We start from the raw sequence: 20,468 nt of genomic DNA, 5'->3' as shown, positions 1-20,468 counted from the left end.
ACACGCAATCGTCGAGTCGAGCTGACCTTACACAACTTGACCCCCCGATTCGATCTACCGCAGTCCGGTTCATGTAAACGAGGCTTAGGCTGGGGACACCAACAATATGACGGAAAGAGTGAAGCAGCACAAAGCTTATGTCAAGCAAATGAACAGAATCGCGTGGCCGTACTTCCCAGCCATGCCACCACAGGGGTGACTTTGACGGCACTATTGTGGTGGAAACCGAACCAAACTGCGCAGAAGCCTTCTACTTGAGTCATGACGGAGGAGAATGTTGCATGTTTTCTGGGAACCACTCCTTTTTCCTACATCAGTGGGCGCGGAGAGGACGCACGGCAGCGGACGTTCACCATGCGTCTTTTCTTTGTGGCGCAGGCTTTGCTGCTTTCGGGCAATGCATCAGCGTGGCTTCACATCACGCCTACCACACCCTTGTCAGGCTCCAGCGGGACGCAAGCTGGGAACCATTCCCTTATCAGCGACGACACAGTTACAATTCATAATCAAAGCTGGAATACGTCATCAGGATGGCAGACGTCATCAGGATCGACGCCTATAAAGACTGCATCGACAGCAAACATCGTCAGTGGGCGCGGAGAGGACGCACGGCAGCGGACGTTCACCATGCGTCTTTTCTTTGTGGCGCAGGCTTTGCTGCTTTCGGGCAATGCATCAGCGTGGCTTCACATCACGCCTACCACACCCTTGTCAGGCTCCAGCGGGACGCAAGCTGGGAACCATTCCCTTATCAGCGACGACACAGTTACAATTCATAATCAAAGCTGGAATACGTCATCAGGATGGCAGACGTCATCAGGATCGACGCCTATAAAGACTGCATCGACAGCAAACATCGTCAGTGGGCGCGGAGAGGACGCACGGCAGCGGACGTTCACCATGCGTCTTTTCTTTGTGGCGCAGGTTAGTTATTGCTCTTCCATACGTAGTGACGATAGATTTCTTGTAGTCCTCCCGTGCCCACGCATGTGTTTGAATATTGCCTACAACTGTTTCTGTTCCTGCATGCTGGTGTTGTGCGGGGATATCGAGGTAAACCCTGGTCCCCCACTGGAGGAAACTTATCTCAGAATTATTGATGGGCAACAGGCCATTAGGGCTGACATTGCAGACATCAAAGCATGCCTTGAACGCACTGAAGAAATCGTGTCTGGTTTTGGTAGGCGTCTGATTAACCTTGAAGTAAGCATCAATGAGTTGCAATCAAATGGGGCCGGGACGGAGCAACTAAACGCTTTCACAGCTAATGTTAGAGATATCCTGAGGAACCAGCACGAAATATTTCCCAATTTTGAAGACCGTGATCGTAAATCTAACCTTGTTGTTTTTGGGATTTCAGAGCTCGAAAATGAATCTGAACTTGAATTGCGTAATGCAATAATCAACGATGTTTTCAAGCATAGATTGGGAGTGACCTGTTCTTCTATTGCAAAAATTCAAAGACTAGGAAAGGGTTCGTTGGCAAGGCCGGTTATTTTAAGTTTTCACAACTATGGAGACAAACAAGAAGTTTTGCGAAATGCTTGGAAGCTGAAAGGAACTGGAATAAGTTTGCAGAATGATTACACCGCTGACACACAGCGCAAACGCAAGCAGCTGTGGGAAAGCGCTAGAGCAGATAAGGCAGCCGGGAAAAAGGTGTCACTGAAACACGATAAGCTCCGAATTGATGGCAAAGTTTACACGTGGGATGAAAAGACAGGCTCTCGCCGTTTGGTTCCTGATTTGTGCAGTGCGCTTTCCCAAAGCTAGCAACGAAAGTCACACCAGCTCCGTCTGATTTCTCTGAATGCTAGAAGTATAGTTAATAAGGTGAATGAACTTGAACACGTGTTATTGCAGTATGATCCGCACATCTGCGTGCTAACTGAAACCTGGTTGCACGATATGATTAGAGATGATGAGATTATACCACCAGGATATAAAATGCAAAGAAGAGATAGGGCTTCCCGTGGTGGGGGAGTAGCGATCATTCTAAAAAACAGTATCGATGTCTTTGAAATCGACCAGTTGGAAGACCATGAAAGTTTGTGTTTGAAGGTTTCTATTTGGGGGAACACGTTTGTTCTTTGTGCAGTTTATCGTGCGCCGGACTCGGATGATTTGTTTTTGTGCAAGCTATACGATTATTTGCTGAAATTTCGTGGTAAGAATATAATTATTACCGGTGACTTTAATTTGCCGTCTGTTAACTGGAATGACTTGAACTATGGCCTCTCTTCGTCTAATGATTTCATTTTAGATATGATGTTCTCGCTCAATCTTGAACAGATTGTGAATGACTGTACACGGGGATCAGCGATCTTGGACCTGTTGTTTGTGAGCGAGTCGTTCAGTAATGGCACTGTTCACGTAGAGCGCGGCATCTCCGACCACAAATTAATATGCTTTTGCGGGAAAATCACTGGTGATAAGACCGAAAAAACCGTTAAAGTGATCAGCTTCAGAGATTTTAGCAGAGCTGATGATGTCGCGATTCTTGATTATTTGGAATGTCACCTTAGCTCTGTTACCAGTGATGTTGAGGGTTGTTGGACACAATTCTGCAATGCAGTTATGTTTTGTATTGACAAATTTGTTCCGCTCAAGAAAGTCGTTAAACGCAGTCAAAATCCTTGGATTAATCGAGAGATAATTCATGTTAAACGGAAACTTAAAAGACTTAGGAAACAGCACAGGACAGGAACTCCACTGTTTGAGTCATTAAAAAGCAAGATGACAGTCAAAGTAAGAGAAGCCAGAAATAGCTTTTTCAAAAACAGGCTTGAAGAGTTCATGAGGTCGGACCCATCAAAGTTCTGGCGCCATTTGAATCCTTCCAGGCACGAAATCACGAAGATAAAAATTGACGAGGTGACTATAACAGACGCTAATGAGATTGCAACACATTTTAACAATTACTTCCAGAGTGTCTTCACGAAGCTAGATGATTTTAAACCTCAGTGTGTTTGTAGTAATGATTATTCTTCTGTTTGTAGTAACGAACTGATAATTAGTCGCGAAGGAGTTTTAGCAATGTTACTTAAACTTAACACAAAAAAATCTTCCGGACCCGATGGTGTTTCGAATTCATTTCTTAAACGCTACGCGGAACAAATATCTCAATACTTAACTGATATGTTTAACTTGTCTTTGACAACAGGTGTTATACCGTCTGATTGGCGTAAGGCTCGAGTTGTCCCTATTCTTAAGAAAGGTGACTGCCAACTAGTTACCAATTATCGCCCTGTTTCATTGACGAACAATTGCTGTAAGTTGTTAGAGCATGCTATTTTTTGTTATATTGTAAAATTTTTAGAGGACCGTAATATTTTGACAGCTTACCAACATGGTTTTAGGAGAGGTATGTCTACTGTTACCCAACTTTTATCTGTAGTGCATGAATTTTCAAGAGTCCTGGATGCTTCCGGACAAACAGACGTCTTATTTTTTGACTTTAGTAAAGCTTTTGACAAGGTGCCTCACGGAAAATTATTGTTTAAACTTCAATCGATTGGACTTCCCTCTTTTATAATTCAGTGGGTGCATGCCTATCTTACAGATAGGCAGCAATTTGTAGCAATCCAGGACTCTTGTTCTGACATGCTGCATGTGACTTCAGGGGTTCCTCAAGGCAGTGTCTTGGGACCCCTGTTATTTTTAATCTATGTGAATGACCTAGTGGATATTGTTGAAAAGGATGTAGAGGTGAGGCTGTTTGCCGATGATTGTATAATTTTTAAAGAGGTAGTAAGTGATTCTGACCACTTGTCACTTCAAAAAACTGTGCTAGCAATTGCAGACTGGTGTGAGCGCTGGGGCATGGATATTAACCCAAACAAAACCGTATTATTAAGAATCACAAGAAAAAAAGCACCCAGATTTCACAGTTATATACTTCACAATCATCCCATTTTAGAAGTAGAAAGCTATAAGTACCTCGGAGTAACCCTCACGAACAAACTTACTTGGTCCACTCATATAGCTGACATCTGCTCATCAGCAGTAAAGAAGTTATGGTTTATTAAAAGAAAACTCAGAAACTCTCCCGTGAGTACCAGAATCACTGCATACAAGGCTTGTGTTAGGTCCCGACTTGAATATGCGGCAGCAGTGTGGGACCCGCATAACAAGAAAGACATTGCTCAACTGGAGCGTGTTCAGCGAAAAGCAGTTCGTTTTATTTATGGGAAATATAGAAGGATAGACTCTCCAACTGCATTAATTCGAAAGAGTAATTTACAGTTCTTGGCAATAAGAAGAAAAGTTACCCGTCTAGTACTGCTTCATAATTACATGTCTGGAAATTTGAAGGCAGATCTTCCTGATTGCGTGAAGCTGGCGAGCACTAGGAGAACACGTCATGTACATGAGCAGTCATTAGCACCAATTTTTGCACGAACTAGTGGGTTTAAGAACAGTTTTTTTCCGAACACTGTCGCGGAGTGGAATGGCCTTCCTTCGGGTCTATGTAAGTCTAGAAATTTTGAGAAGGAGCTCAAGAACTTATTGTATGGCTCCTAGTATCTTGTTTGATGACTCTGGATTTGTGTCCTGTTTACTGACTCGCGGTGTTGTAGCTGATGCTCTTTTAGAAATTTTTTTAGTTGTATGCCCCTCCTGCTTGGGCCAACTCTGGCTTGCAGTATACTGAAATAATAATAATAATAATCCACGGTTTAAGCTCCGTGACCCTGCGGTCGACCTTATGTGGGCTTAAAAAAGGCTCCGCAACGCGCCCGCAGTCGCACCTTCAAGAAGTAGTAGTAATCGTTTACTCACAAAAAATACAAAAAGGAAGCACGAGAGCTACAGCCGGAGGAATTCACGGAATTCAGAGCCGGGGAAGTCACAGGGAGAGGATAGCGAGGAAAAGTACGGAGGAAAGCGACCGGCAGAAAAGACATGGAAGCTTTGTACACAATTCACAAAATGCAAAAAAGTATCAAGTTTGCGCCGCTAGTGGCTAAGCATTGTTGTACACATTTACAACGCGCGTAAATTAACTGCATATTCTAGGCCGCGTGCACATAGCGTCCTGTCGCTACTAGACAGCGCGAGCGGCGCAATGCGCAAGTGGCCCGGATGGAGCGCCCAGCTGCCGCCTTAAAGCAGAAACAGAGCCGGCTTTGAAACGTCGTGTTATCCTACAAGAACTTATTTGGCTGGCGTTTACTTCTCAAATAAATGCAAATTATAGTCATAAAATTTTAATTGGATTTGCCTCTGGGTTGCAGCTTTGGGAAAAGGCGTAGCTTCCTGCACAGCAAATGGCAGATTTGTCAGAATAGCTCACAACATGCCGTTCTATGAACTCTTCGTTATCGCTTCATAGTTTGCACACACTTTTGACATGAACGCGGAAATTAGCAGCGATTACGGCAATGGCAAAGCCCTTAGCGACGGTGAATGATCGAATAACTGGAGGCACTTTAACAACCTAAAAGAAATGCTGTGAATTACCACACTACGAATTGTTACATTGGACAAATTGCCTAATGCGCACAATCAGTTAGTGAAACAGGCACGAAACGGAGCACCAGGTTTCTTGCATAGAATCCTGCAGTACTTGCAACGTACAAGCTTATGGGCATCTATATATGTACAGATGACAGGTGTACAGCAAGAAGCCAAACGAATTCGGCTTGATTGGGCTTGTACCCTTACAGAAATAGCTTTATATTCAATAAAGAGACTACAGAGGTACACTGATTTCAACGCATCCCTGCTGCATTTTGACCGCATCGCCTAAACTTTCGAAGAGCTGAACGCTATTGAGCTTTAAGATGTAGCGATTAATGCGCTAATACCTAAGTTTCGTGGCTTTGTAGAGTTAATGCGCACGCATTTCCGCTATCACTCATCCTCAAGTAGCCACTGTATGCGTTTGCAATAGTAAATGTGTCTGTAAAGCTGCGGAGTTTGCTTATAATCCTCTATAATACCCATACATGGCGAGCACTTTCTTGTAGCGGCCCATGTTTGTGTGCCTACATCCGATTGGGACACTTTTAATAAAAGCGCGCATTCACAAGGCGTGACTTGATCTCCTTAAAGCAAGCAAAAAAAGCGTAGACGTGCGCCTAACCAAACGCACCAAGAGAGGGCGCCACACGTTTCTTGCCGATGCTGAGGATGCATGATGAATAGAAAAATAGCCAGGGAAAAATTCAGCCTCTTTCAAATGTAAAATACTTTACATCTATTAAAATATGGGACATTTCGCTACCTAAAGCTCCTAGAGCAGTCCAATATATTGTAAATCGTGGCAGCGGTGAGTGATCAAGTGAGGACAAGTGGGGTTTTTTTCGCGACCTCGTCATAGGCATCATGCGACCATGTCTCATCGCGCTGGGTAAACGCAATATTTAAGCCACAGTGATGAAACTTTAGTAAAAGAAACTTTATGAGGTATTTAACCCCTCAGGGTCAGAGCTCGCTTGTAACTGTTATGCGTGATGAGATATTGATTTTTTATTTTTCGTCGCCATTCAGTTACGCGCCGCCGCGCCGCCGGCTGTCGCGAGATGGCGCGACCGGTTTTCCGAGGCGCATGGGCCGGAATCCTGGGGATAGTAACTATCAACATATCTGCAGAGCTCCCGTCGGCGGGCTTACAATTTTTTGCTATTAACATTATTGCTATCGTCAAAGGCTTCCTCATTGGTTGTTTATGGCAGCCTAAACTGCTCGATGCGAAAGACGAAAAAATTTCAGAAGAAAGATTTTGCTACTCTCAAGAATGGACCATAACCTTTATCATTTATAATACAGTACCTTCAAATTTTCTAATATTTGAAATTTTTGTTCAAGAATGTTTTACATCAGGGCTTTGTTTGTTTTTAAAAATTTGAAGGAGCTCATTTGTAAACACCCTCTTGTTCTGGTGCTGATTTTCCATGATACTTAAGCTTCAGAACCCCCCGTCCCCACCGTATTGCTTCGTAAACATCGCGTGATGAATACTCCGCCTTCTGCTGACTGTTAGGGCACCTTACCCTAAGTGCTTTGAATTTTTAAAATGTGAGTCTCAATTCCGCTAACACAACAATGCCACTGTGAAAGAAAATAATGGAATTTGTATTTTGTGTGCACTCAGCACGCCACACAGCGTTCACTTCACCGTAGCAGCTCAATAGGCAATTTAAACCAGATGCCTACGCGGAAAAAAAAAGAAAAGTGGCACGGCAAAAACGAACACCTCGGTGTGCCAAGCATACAGAGTGTGTTTATGGCGTTGTAACGTCACATTTAAATGGAACGAAGTGCACAGCTTGTCTTAGCAAATCTTGTTGAATGCATCACTGGGCCAGAGGCACTACTCTTCCTCAGCGGTTTTTCGCCGTGTCGGATGTGTGGAGAGCCACAAGTGTGGGTTCAAAGCCTTAATGTTACAGAAGGTTGGCTGCTTATAACAGGTGGTAGCAACAGGATGCAGTCCTGACGACGAAGTCGTACTTCAAGTTTTTTTTTTTAGTTTTCAGCGTTGCACAACTGTAGGAGGCAGTGCAGCCACATATTTTTTATTTGAATATTTTGGACGCTTTCCCCTACGTTAGAGCTAGGTTGGCGGGTGCCGGAAGTGGCTGCACCGAGCCACACAACGACTGCTTCATTGGGAGCGTATGGCGATGAGTCATTGGCAAAGGGAGCGCCAAAAGAATGTGCGCGTCCGCATACGTTCGTCTCACACATCTGGTATGAGAGCCTGCATAGTCAGCTGGGTACGGTGCTGCATGCAAGAGAAGTCGGTTCCTCGTTGAAACTTTTGGCTGTGCTTTACCGCTGGGAACCTTTATTGCTCCCAGTATGCGGTGTTTTATCTTTCTCTGCGTTGTGTTCCACGCAGCCTTGTGCAGTGGTAAGTGGTGGTTCTCGCAATTTAAATGTTTAGGTGCACGCCGCTGGCTGATCAGTGATGTTGGATGCTGTTGGAATCTTAAGCCGAAGTTAATTTATGACGATTTTTTACATTTGGGTGGTACAGCGCGATAGTCAGTGCTAGACGAATCAATTGAAGAGAAATAATTTCTTGAGTAAATACCTCGCCATATTTCTAGACCTTATTTCTAGACCATATTTCTAGATTCTAATCCTCAAATCAGCCCGATTGAAGCTAATGCCAAGTTGGATAGGATTTTCCCAGGAATTAAATGTGGAAGGAAACTGAAGTAAAAAAGAAAATCGGAGAAGCACTTAAGCTCCGCCTTAAAGGCATGCCGCGACGGCGTTAAATGGTTTCATGGCGATACATGCGGGATTGGTCATTCTCGACTTTAAATTCATAGATCCCTGGGATTTCTGATACCACTACTGGAGCAGTGGTGCAGCGGTTAAGCGATGCGCCACAGTCCTGCCATGACTGTTGCTACCATTGGTAGGGCTTGTGAGACACAAGTTGCTCTTCCCGAGTAGCTACTAGCGACCAATCATTAATTTAACTGCCGTCAGCCACGGTAGTTACTTTGCTCACTGTCCAGTGGGAAGGTTGTGATGACACTACAAGATGTTATGCCCGGGCTCCTCTCCAGCGTAGTCACGGCGGCGGTGACAGCAAGTCTCCCATGGAAGCAGCTGGCACACCTCTGCCCGTACGCCCCCGCTCTAAATGACGAAGATTGCTCGTAAGGCCTTCCCTAGTGGACGTCCCGGAGAGGATCCGGATGTCATCTGGGCCCAATTCGGAAGTGGCTGTACACAGTACGGCACAGTCACAGTACACCCGTCTTCAACGACAAGGAACGTTAGGCTGAACACATTGCTTTAAATATTCCTTCTTTCCGCTGACCGCACATGACTGGAATCGGCTACCTGATGCCGTGGTGTCTGTGGAATCTAGTGATGAGTTTTCGTCTCTGCTTTATGACCATTTGTGTAGTACTTAGTAAGCATATTTTGTTATGGGTTTGTTTGTTTGTACCAGTTTTCTTGGTATTTCTGTTACTATACAATGTAATGTTTCCACTCCTACCTTAGTCCTGGAAAGTACTGGTAGTGTGTAATAAATAAATAAATAAATAAATAAATAAATAAAAGGCCTATTTCCGGTGTGTCTTTGGGGTGCCGAGCCCGGCAGTGCCGGGCGGGCTGGCGTGCATCGTCCCCGTCTGTCGCGACCAAGTCTGCAGACAAAGGAGCAGTTTCCGGCGGTTTCCTCTTCCCTGCGTACCTACCTTTCACATCTGGACTTATCAAGAACAGGTGCAGGCCACATGTGCCGACCACCCGCTGACCTTGAGAATGCCGCCTGCTGCTAAGTTACCACTGCCTCCGCAGCCTAGAAGCCGCCGTCTTGACCCTCAAGCTCAATATGTGATCGGGTTGTGTCCCCTAAAGAGAGAGTGGATGATAATGAACAGAAGTGAACTCTTGAGGACAACCCTTCCTCGGCAGGCCCTGACTCCATCTAGGTACTTAGGAAATGAATGAAAGCCCTTTAAAACTCGGCGAAAGACTTCCAGTTGCTCTTGCGTGTGCAGACTGTAAATAGTTGCTATAAAATTTTTCCGTGTCTTTTTTGTAACCACGTCACTCTGGCTTCCTCGTCCCTTGTCTGACGTAACCACACTAGAGAAGTCCCAAAAGAGGTCAACCTACCGGTCCAGTTAGGTCGCTTCTCCGGGGATTTTTTGCCCAAAACACAGACGCCCATGACGAGGACACCGGATTTACCAAAGAACGGGAGCTTTAATATGAATGGGCGAATTCAGGAATTTGTAAAATGGCACCTGATTTTTACTGTTCCAAAAGAGGCACATGAAACTATGAAAGCATCCCTAGTAGAGGGTTCCGGACTAATTTCGACCACCTGGTGTCCGTTAACGTTCATTTACATCATTCAGTACAAGGGGCTTTCCAATTTTGCTGCCATTGAAATCCGGCCGCTTCCACTGCAATAACGACTCTATGGACTCAGAGGCTAAACGCCGTAAGAACTAAGCCACCACGGCGGGAAATATTTGTACGAAAAGACTGCCGAAGAAAGTTTCAAGGCGGACCAACTGTTTGATTTTTGTTGTATATGCGTGCTGCATGGATAAAAAGCATGGGAGAGTCATTTCTGTGGGAATTTTCTAAAACATTTTAGAAGACATTCCTGGGGTGTAAATTGCACGAAGTGGAAAACTGAAGTGTAAAAAAACCTGTTTAGTTCCGACGTTGTATAACGCAGTCACAAGCACGCCCTCTATTTTACACAGAGTTAGGAGAGAGAGAGAGAGAGAGGGAAAGGCAGGGATGTTAACCAGAAAGGATTCCGGTTGGCTACCCTGCACAGGGGAAGGGAATGAGGGGAATTAAAGAGGAGAGAGAGAAGTAAAGGGAAATAATCACAGTCTGTCAATTAAGGCAGTCGCTCTCAAAAAGCGAAAGAGTGCCTTGTAAGCCTTGATGGCAGTTGACTGTTGTGGCCACGGACCGAGGATCTTGGCCTCTGTGAAAGGGCGAGAGTCCAGGCGGTCCACAGAGTTAGGAATTCCGTACAGAAGTGGTGCTGATCAAGTGCTCTATTGCTTGCGCGTTACAGGACTAGTACGTTTTGCCCACAACCACCAGCTTTCCTATCTCTTTAATTTGCTCTTAGATTTTGTGTTTCGGGGAGCTGTGGAGCCTTGTTGCGTACGTCGCGTTCAATGTGTGTGGTGTACTGTTGGAAATCACTGTCTTCATTCAAACTGAAGTCGTCTGGGCATAATTAGGGCTAGACGCAATCAAGTGCTGATGTCATGCTTCCATAACGGCTGGAAGAGGGCGTTTCACATTGTCAGCTCTTAAGGTCAGGTTTTATGGTTACGGCGCGTCGATGTCAGCCTAACATGAAGAAATGAGAAGAGAGAATAGGAAAGGGCAGAGCGACAAAAAAAAGCAGGTGCTGCGCGTCAGCTGACTCGTACGAACATGATTACCTCGTGGCAAAGCGCCACGCTTATCAGTAGAAATACAGTGATGTCACCTGTGACGTAACAGATGACGCGAAGAGCACATGACGGAACGCCTCCGAGTACTATCACACTCTTCCATCCGTGTCCTCTCCCATTACCTGCCACCTTTTTCCCTGCCATGAGCCTGTAACGCCAAGCAGGTATGAATGGTTGAGCGGCCTTGCGTGACCATATGTGACTCTCATGGTCAAATGCATGACCAACCGTGATGCGTGACGCGTGACTATCGTGCACCCTGTACCCTGCTCCTACCCACCCTTATACTCCATAATTGGCAGCATAACATGCCCACCTCAACTCTCTAAGCAAGTGTAATGGTATAAACGCAACATCCCACACCGCTATCCGGATGTATTAAACACTCCGACTGGCACTATCACTTCGCGTCTCTGAAGTATGCATTATTGGAACGGTAAACGGCCGGTTGATTTCAGAGCAAAAGCTACTGACTGTACATAACCCTTCCTGGCCACATTTAACGGTGTACGCGTAGGCCGTCAATATCCGGTCGCATGTAATCATGTGACCAGCGCCAGGCACTTAACCGTGCAGCCATTGCAACCGTTGTGGCAGCTAAAGTTACTTCGGAGACTTCAGCGAAGGTCTTAGGAATTAGCAAAAGAAATCCAGCCGCACGGCAACAGCTTTTGCGTAACGGGCTGTTTAACTCGTTACGAAGAATTGCTTTATATAATACTTCACTGCGTTAGCAGGCCTCTTTGAACGAAAACAATTAGTAGAGCTGGATCTTAGTGGCTCAGCGCATTAAACAGAGACAACTAATTGGCATAGCAGCCAAGCGGTGTCGAGTGGCAGAAGGCCTAGGTACGACCTCCTCATTGTTGTTTCCAATTAGGCCTGGAAAGCAGGCGGTTGCTTTTTTCGTTTGCCCACCCCATGGTGTAAGAACATATTTATGTGTTGACCCTGAGCCCCAGCCGTGGCCGAGAGTGTACACAGATAATGGTCGAGTGCTAGTATATGCGCCTACAGCAGTGGTGTGGGGGCGCTGCGACATGTGGACCTACTGATCCCGGATTGGCGGGCGGAGCCAAGCGGCGTGATTGGCTTTTGGTGGCGTTTCAAGCTGGTTTTTTCTGTGTTTTCGGCTGCCAGAGTGCACCGCCATGCGTGCACTTTCTGTGCTCTGCTTCTACGTGGCGGTTGCCACCATGTACGAAGATGTTCTGCTAAGGTTACGTTTTATTGCGAAAGCAATACTACTCGCACTTTCAAGCCTTCGTGTGACCCGGCCGCACTTACGCTTGAACTTTAGCGGAGTGAATATGGGCGACCAACTCGCTCCTTCAGATAGCCCGGTTGCAGTTACGCCGCGCCGCGCACCTATGGCGCTACTGCCGCTGTGACGTCATAGCAGCTGTAGATTATGGGCGACCAACTCGCTCCTTCAGAGAGCCCGACTGCAGTTACGGTGTGTGTTTGCCGCGCTGCGCTACTGTGGCACTACTACCGCTGTGATGTCATACCAGCTGTAGATTATGTTTTCTTTTTCTCAGTCGCAACCACATAAAAACCTAAATATAAAAAAAATTACCGAATACGCTTTGAGTCGTCGCGCAGCGGCGGCCGGTAGCCACGCGTCACCTGTAGACGCGGCGCACTGCGTTCCTGTAGTTGGAGACGCAGCGCTTTTGCTTTCGCAACCTACCAGGCTTAACCAAAGCTAAGCCCCCGCCAATTTTTTTTTGTAGCAGTTTGTCACCTTCCGCGATTATCGTTGCGCAATGTCCCTTGGTGGCGCGTTCCGAGCCTGTGCATGGTCGTCGCGGCCTATGCGCCTGGTGGCTGTGATGTGTTAGTTAGAAGGCGCAATATTTAACCATACTCTCGGCAATCGTGCGGATCGACGAAAACACCTTGTGATGAATGTATCTGGATAACGAGCTCCGAAAGACCACAGGGCCGTGTCCTGGCTTCTGTTCCGCCCATTGATACAGTTGCAGCAAGCAGAACTCAAAGTAGCGCAAAATGACTCGGTGTACACGCCAGTTTCAATTGTTCATTGTACATACACGCCGCAGCAGTGCATGATCCCTCAGCACGTGCAGTATGGCCGCCGAACATCGGCGACTTGACAGGCCTACATCGCGTGGTGGCATCTGTACGCGTTCAAAAAAAGCACGACGAGTAGCGAACGAGTAGCGACGAGTAGCGAACAACACCTAAATATGTTCGTACACAGTGCCCACTCAGGCTTATACAGCTGCTGGTAGAGAGCGTCATGAAGCGCGCAGACCGGAGTGCGCCGGTTTTCCTCCTCACCTGCGTCACCTGCACTTCGACGAACAGCGCGGTCCACGCATGCGCAGTAACTGCAACTAAGCTGCGCCCACTCCGCTTTCCTCCCGGGCGCCGCGTGCACTCGTTCTCCTGACCACCTCTGCCATGGACCTGTGCCCTGTACCGCCTCCTCTCCCGCCAAGTGCCTCCCCTCCTCAGCTATAGATCCTAGATATACACGCCCGAGTCCGGCAATACTGTTCGCACATTGTTAGCTTCATAAAATCTCACGGGCTAAAACTAGCACAGCTCTTCTTGTAAAAGCTGTGGTCTGTGTATCAGTATAAGTGCTTGATTCCTCAGCACCCCTAGCCGATAGAAGCGGATCGTGACACCTTCCGGGAGCTGTCCGGGTCCGGTAGGTGTCTCTTCCGGGGCACCTCCTGAGCACTTCTACCCACACGCCACTCATCCGGGACCCGCGCAGTAGTGGCATGGAAAAGTGACCGCGACAACAGATTTAAAGACGCCGCAACTGTATACGCCGACTGGATACAACTGCTCGAAACGGCCATTATTGACCGCAACGATGAGCCCAAGCCTATGGGCATTTGGAAGATTGAGAAGAGCGCAGCTCTGTGTGATAAGCAGATTATTTTGCTTGTGACAATAAACCAGATGCTGACAGTTGGCCTGTTTTTTTTTGTTCATTAGTATATTCTGTGTTTCCGAAATATTGCAGTTAAGGACTTAAAGCGTGTGTGCTTCTTTGACACGTCTTCCTAAACCCAACCTGACTGGACTGTTAGGTGAACCATTTTAGTGCTGCTGTTAATTACAAGGGTGCCGTCAACCGCTATCCGAGCGATTATTTCGTCTTGACTTGTAGAAATATGACCGGCATACAATATCACATTCATGCAAGTCTAAATCTCACCTCTCTGCACGATTTTAGAGGCAGATGTTAAAGGGGCACCTGTTCTGAAATCGGATTAAGAAAAAATTAAGTAAAAGGTTATGCCTGAATAAGCGAATATGCCTTAAATATGGTACAAGCTGTTGTATAAAAAGTGATTTACACTACACGTTTCCCTTTTCTAGGTATGCAGCTGTTTGGCGACGAGGTATCTTTGGTTTCCAATTGTAGAAAGGCAATTGATGATAATGTAAGTTTCAAAATCTAAGTGTATTCTGATATCTGTCCTTTTCACGCGTGGAGTGTACGCGCGACTCAAGAAAGAAATCATAATCTAATCGGCTTCTGTACGCGTAAAATATGCTTTAAATTTTCTACACCTTATGAAAAAAGGAAGGCCTATAAAACAAGCGTTTTGAAACACAAAAGCAGAAACATGATGCCGGAAGTGCCACCGTAGTTTTAGTTTTAAATGACAGTGCCATTTGAGAATGCAGGCGAAGGACTGTTAGCTGCAATTGCCATTCTTTTTTTCCCTTTCATTGGCCTTGAATGACATATTGAACAAATTTGTGCATAATCAATGCTTATTATCTGTGGTCGACGCTGCTAGATCTCTGAAGAAAGCACTAATATTTTCTCATAAATGCACCCCATTAATTGCGTGCGCTATGGGGCTTTCGTGACTGCATGGTGGTAATAGCAATTAATTCTAGTTGTGCCCGCATTATTGTTACCTTACGCAACCCATTTTTCTCGCAGAAGGTACTCGGGGAGTACGTAAGCACATGCGTGTACCTCTGTCAAGGGCTTCCCTACCAGTACGCTAAGGAGGACGATGGTACACGATGTGCGGTGAGTCAAAATTAAAAAAAATTACATAGTAACTACTAGGCGCAAAAGAGTATTCTGTACGACAAAACCACTTTTGCGACTGTACAAGGAAGAGTTTTGCTTCTCATGCGCAAGAACATGCTGCAGTTATTAGAACATATTCTGTCGCTTCTTGCAGTTTTCCTGGTGATTGTTCGTATTAAATTGGCTTTGGCGAGAGGTCTACTTCAGCTAAAAATGAAACGATAAAGTACTCATCCTGCGATATGCGTTGTCGGGCTAGTTGGTTCATTCTCAGAATTCTTTCTTGAGCACACAATGACCACACAACAAGACAAGGGAGACAGGACGAAGCTCTGGACTCATCCTGCGCGCTCCATAAAAAGCAGCTGTCAGGCCTAGAAATTCAAAAGATGTGCCATAAAGAAATAGGCTTATCGTAATGTGCTCAGTGGTTTTCTGCGCGTTGTTTACCCTCGTGCAAGCAAGACATGGAAATAAATCAAGATTATAGTGCCGTATTTTATGCAACTCTATTTATTCTCTTTCTGCAGAAAAATTTGCGTGCAGCCATGAGCTCACAGAAGTGTTTTCCTGATGTGTTAGTCCCTGCCTGAAAGCAAACGAAGAACAATAAAATATTATGAATTATCAAAAATTATTTAAGGACCGTTTCTAAGCAGAAGCGCTCATTTAAAAAAGATGACTTTTCTTGTCCGTGAACTTCAAGGTCATATCGCCTACAAGCTGCTCCCTTTGGGCGACATACATGTGAATATGGTGAACGTGCATGGAAAGGGAAGGCTCTTCGTATTCTTACCACAATTTTTTTGTGCATTTCTTTTCAGAAACTTGTGGACGGAGAAAGATTGAAAGGTTTTTGCAAGGACGGAGAGTGCGAAATTGATGAGACAGCAAGATGACGTCGCTCAAATCGTAATTATGGATGCTGGCAAAGGAACTCTGAGACACCAATGATATTTATGTTCGCGTTAAAATCGGCCTCTTCTATTCTTGGTGCAAAATATGAATAGGATGTTTCTTGCCCCAAGTTCAGAGCGATAATAAATTTGTGATATTTGTGAATCCTGCGATATTTACAAATATGCTCGCAATAAACGCCGGTAGCAAGATGCAGGCAAGTGAGCATACGTTGGAGAAAAAAAAACTCAATATTTGCTCTACAACCAATAATAGTTTCGGGAATAGTCGTTCTCAGCCGGTCGCAGTCATGCACAGGGTCCTATCGCTTCATCTTTGCGCAAAATAACTGATTTATGCCCTTTTGAAGCGAAGAATGTGCCTGAGAAGAATGTGCCTGAGAAAGAAACTGCCCTTTACCTGCAATCAATAAAGCGAAAGGGCTACGCTCGAGTGAAGCAAAGGTATTCCTTGAAAAGCAAGAACTTCTCTTTCTCTCTCTCTCTCACGGCTAACCCCATTCCCTCTTGAGTGTCCAAGCAGTGTGTACGATAAACGGACCGCACCCTCCTCCTTCCGCACAGTGACAGCAAGCTTTGCGAGCCGCCGCGGTGGCTTAGTGGTTATGGTGCTCGGCTGCTGACCCGGAAGACGCCGGTTCGATCCCGGCCGCGGCGGCTGGAATTTCTTTGAAGGAGAAATTCTAGAGGCCCGTGTACTGTGCGATGTCAGTGCACGCTAAAGAACCCCAGGTGGTCGAAATTTCCGGAGCCCTCTACTACGGCGTCTCTCATAGCCTGAGTCGCTTTGGGACGTTAAACCCCAAAAAACCAAACCAAACCAAGCTTTGCGAGGTTTATGTTTGGCAGGTTAAAAAAATTAAATATGACGAAGCAAGTTTGCATTGGTGTGCAACGTTTAGTGCGCGAGCGTTGGGGCTTCCGCTTAGCCGTTATCTGTGAGTTCGTTCTGTCTGTGTGCCCACACGTTTATGGGCAATCTGCTCTTGGAGGCCCACCAGCCACCTGGGTGGAAGGTGGCAGGTACATGTCATTCATAAAAGTTCAACTGAGAATTCACTGAGACATCTGACATTGTCAGCCATTAAAAAGGGACACATTTTCGCCCATCTATCCCGTAATAAAATTTTAGGGCAGCTGTCGTGTTTGTAGAGTATTATGGCTCCAGAACGCGCTGAGCCCTAATATACTTTTTTACTTGCTGAAAGGCGCTTGCATTGTGTTTGTTTCTTCCGGATTGGACATGAAACGGGGTTCTCCTTAGGGCTTGTCTAGCTCCAGCGGTGCGGACCAAGCGCTCGTGAGTGACGATACCACCCTGCTTCACTCTAAAAAAACAACAACATCGAAGTCTAACTGAAGCGGGCCAGTCTTGACAGATTGCCGCGTTGGAATGATAAAGGTGCTACTTGCAATGAGAACGCTGCTTATATAATGTTTTAGGGAAATCCCAGAAGTTGGAGAAGATTTATAATATGGGAGTAATCACTCATTAGCATGCATACAAGCGCAACCACGCGGCTAAAAAGCAAAGCTACTGCCAGCGGTTTAGCATTTCTAACAAATAAATATTGAGCGAAAGGAGAATTTTGCAGCTTGAAAGCACGATTAAGCGCATTTCCTTTCCTTTCGTGACCGGCACACAGGTGGAAGTTGATCAAGACGGCGACGTGTAATGTGCACAGTGCTCTCGTGCAGTGGTGCAGTGGAGTGCAGTACAGTGGTCGGTAGGCTCGAAACCCAGTCACGGCAATATTTATCTATAACCGCCTTATAAAGGCATCGGCGAACTGATCAATAAACCTATGTGGGAACGGTGTTTGTCCAGTGCTTTGGGGAATCCCGCAAAATGAAATAGAGTTGTAATCACTGATTAAGGGGATAAAAAGCATCCACCTAAGCGCACGCATTCGGCTACAAAGAAAGCTATGTAGATTTCGCAGAAACTTCGCGGTGAAAAAGAAAATCATCCTTGCCTTCTTTTTTTTCTAGCTTAAAGAGGTAGAGAAACTAAATTTCGAACGTAAACAAACAATAGGACATGTTTCATGGGCGCAAAAATATGCCTTCAAGCAAGTTTAAGTTGCAGGTGGTCAGTGGAACATAATTTTAAAAAGTGTCAGGGTTTTCTCTTGGTTAAACTGATTATAGTGCGAAAGCGCGGGCCCGACACGCCCGAAGTAGTATTATTAGTGAACGAAGAACACGGAGGGCAATGCACAGTGCGAGATTGGGTTACAGATCAACACAACTTGTGTTCGGCTGCGGCGATAGCCGAGTGCTCTCGCGCAGCGACGTGCGGAGCTGATCTGTTCGAGTCGCCGAGCGTTTGACTCTCAAACATGGATATTGATTTCATTTTTTTAGTGCGCTAGCACATATAGTGTCCATTCCCCGCGTTTGGGCGTTGTGTGTTTGTCTGTCTGTCTGTCTGTTTGTCTGAAGCCGGTTTTGCGGCAGGCTGCTCCGCTGCCCACCGTGTCGGGCGGCAGCCCATTTAATCGTGAGAGGCTGCTCGGGAAGAGCACCCTGGGTAGCAACCCAATCCAAGAAACCCAAGTCCGGCCGATGGGAACACCTACCATAGACACCGCCTTGTGCCACTGCACAACTGCTTATCTGCTCACCGGGGTGAATTACTTGCTATGATGTTGCCAGTGATAACCAGGCGAGAACCTGGAGTGCGAATTAGGCGGCATCGCCCCTGAGCGCACCGAGCTAAGTGGAATGAGCAGCAGCGGTTAGGAGGAGAAGGTGATTCGAATGATACTTGCACCATAGCTAAACGGAAGAAGTTGGGGTGGTAATTAGGTGGCAGCCTGGTGCCACCTAGTTGGTCAGAGCTCCTGCCGGCACTTGACGTCAAGCTAGCGCGCATATCCGCATTTGACCTAATTACCCAAATCAACTTATATTTTTTTTAACTTGAAGTGTCGTCGCTGTAGCTAGGCAACGGCAGAAGATCCAAAGATGTCCAGATTTTTGGTCGATGATGGTGGGTGTATGAGTGATTATGCACTAATATAATTTAGTGTTGTCCATCGAGCCGCTCGGCATCTCTAGCCACAGCTAGTGACGGCAGGGTGCACTTGACTCAATTATTGTGATGCCACCCTAACTAGTGCTTTATGTCAGGAACAACCAGTGCTTGCCGGCTACGCCGACGCCATTAGTATTTGCTATTTTAGGCTCGCCGGTCTACTCCACAGTGAAGTTGCACTTCAGTGCTGGCGTCGACCAAGGCCAAAAGTGCTTGCACAGAATCACTTCTAATTAATTATTGCTATGCGCACTGGTGTTTCGAGCTCATTTCACGATTACAACACCCATAGGCATCTTTCAAAGCAAAAAAAGGAAACATAGAAACTTCGTACCTTTAGCCTTTTGAGTAAGCTTTCTACGTTACATAAGCTAAAAATAAAAAAAAAAATTAAAAACAGAAGCCGCTGCCACCGGCCGTGATTGTAACTCAAGTGTGGTAACTAAGTTTTTTGGAAGCTAATCTACATCGCGGTGCTTCACCGCCATGCACTCCTGAACGGCCAACACGGAATCCTTTTTGCTCTTTACGTCAGAAATATGAATCTAGTTGTGGGAGTAAAAATTGAGCGTAACTATTTTAGATTCAACTTCTTCAGCAATGATGCACCTTTTTCTGCCGAACAAACTTCGACATAGGCCGAGAGAGCCACACAGGCTATTTTTACTCAGGATTGTAGATTGGATACAGTTGCGCTCACTGTCCCTTTAACTCGCCAAATCTCCTTGAGTCCGCGGACGTTCAGTATTCCCAGCTTCCTGTGGCAGCTTCTTTTTAGAGTTTCTTCTTTAGCAAAGAAGGTACACTTCGGTCTTATATTCCGAGGTGGAGCTGTCGGCGGCTGCAACGCCAATTTTTCTGCGTCGTAGCAGTAAAACGCTTTGAAGTAAGATTTGGTGACCACGATTTTTTGTGGTGCAAAGGCATCTGTGGCCAAAGAACGCTATGACGCAAGCAGTTTTCATCTCCTCAAGGTGGGCTCAAGTACCCGTTTCCCAAGAAATTTCCCCTAATGAAGCCGAGTACCAGGTCAACGGAGAGCTTGTACCGTTCGAATTACCGATGGCTACCCGGCGGCCCTCGTAATCGACCTCACACCTCCCGCATTGTAGGCCGCCGCCTCCCTATCTATGGGCGGCATAATAGGCATTATTCCTACAGAAATAGGCACAATGTGAGATTATATGAAATGTAAATATTGCCTCTGCTAACCAGATGCACTGGGCTGCTCGTTTTACTCTTGCGTAATGATTGGTATAATCGCCGATATTTTTTACTCGGGGAAAAATATAAAATCAAGGTTTTTTTGGTTGTGCTGTAGTCATGACAGAGGGAAATGAGCATAACTGTCTCTCTCACGGTGCACGCGTGAAGCGAACCGTGAGGAAGTTCTTGACGAAGGAGTGGAAGGAAAAAAGAAAATGAAACAGCCATCGTTAAGGAGTGCTCCGGGATAACTTCGATCGTTTGTGATTTTACTGACAGAGTAAAGCACAAGAATGTGTTTGCATTTCGCCTCCATCGATGATTCCATCACATAACCTTGCGTTCGGCGG

General features: G+C 46.0%; 1 protein-coding gene across 2 annotated transcripts; it reads left to right on the top strand.

Moving 5' to 3' along the window:
• Window positions 1-347: 347 nt before the first annotated feature.
• Window positions 348-16,017, top strand: LOC149362639 (uncharacterized). 2 transcript variants are annotated; one of them, XM_089569781.1, is made up of 4 exons: window positions 348-924; window positions 14,283-14,347; window positions 14,860-14,952; window positions 15,780-16,017. In XM_089569781.1, exons 1-4 carry the CDS (start codon window positions 804-806, stop codon window positions 15,852-15,854), a joined length of 354 nt encoding a protein of 117 aa, XP_089425907.1. In that variant the 5' UTR covers window positions 348-803; the 3' UTR covers window positions 15,855-16,017. The 2 variants fall into 2 exon arrangements, with proteins under 2 accessions (XP_089425907.1, XP_089425908.1); XM_089569782.1 differs by lacking the exon at window positions 348-924 and adding an exon at window positions 7,473-7,861.
• The last annotated feature ends 4,451 nt before the right edge of the window (window positions 16,018-20,468 follow it).

Source organism: Amblyomma mixtum, chromosome 2 (assembly GCF_055824585.1).
Source record: "Amblyomma mixtum isolate Tamu chromosome 2, ASM5582458v1, whole genome shotgun sequence".
Taxonomy (NCBI): Eukaryota; Metazoa; Arthropoda; class Arachnida; order Ixodida; family Ixodidae; genus Amblyomma; species Amblyomma mixtum.
This window is presented reverse-complemented; position numbering and strand designations above follow the sequence as displayed.

Coding starts and splice junctions, on each gene's coding strand:
- LOC149362639 (XM_089569781.1), top strand. CDS start 804: ATGGCAGACGTCATCAGGATCGACGCCTATAAAGACTGCATCGACAGC. Junction 925..14,282: donor GTCTTTTCTTTGTGGCGCAG/GTTAGTTATTGC, acceptor TCCCTTTTCTAG/GTATGCAGCTGTTTGGCGAC. Junction 14,953..15,779: donor ACGATGGTACACGATGTGCG/GTGAGTCAAAAT, acceptor ATTTCTTTTCAG/AAACTTGTGGACGGAGAAAG.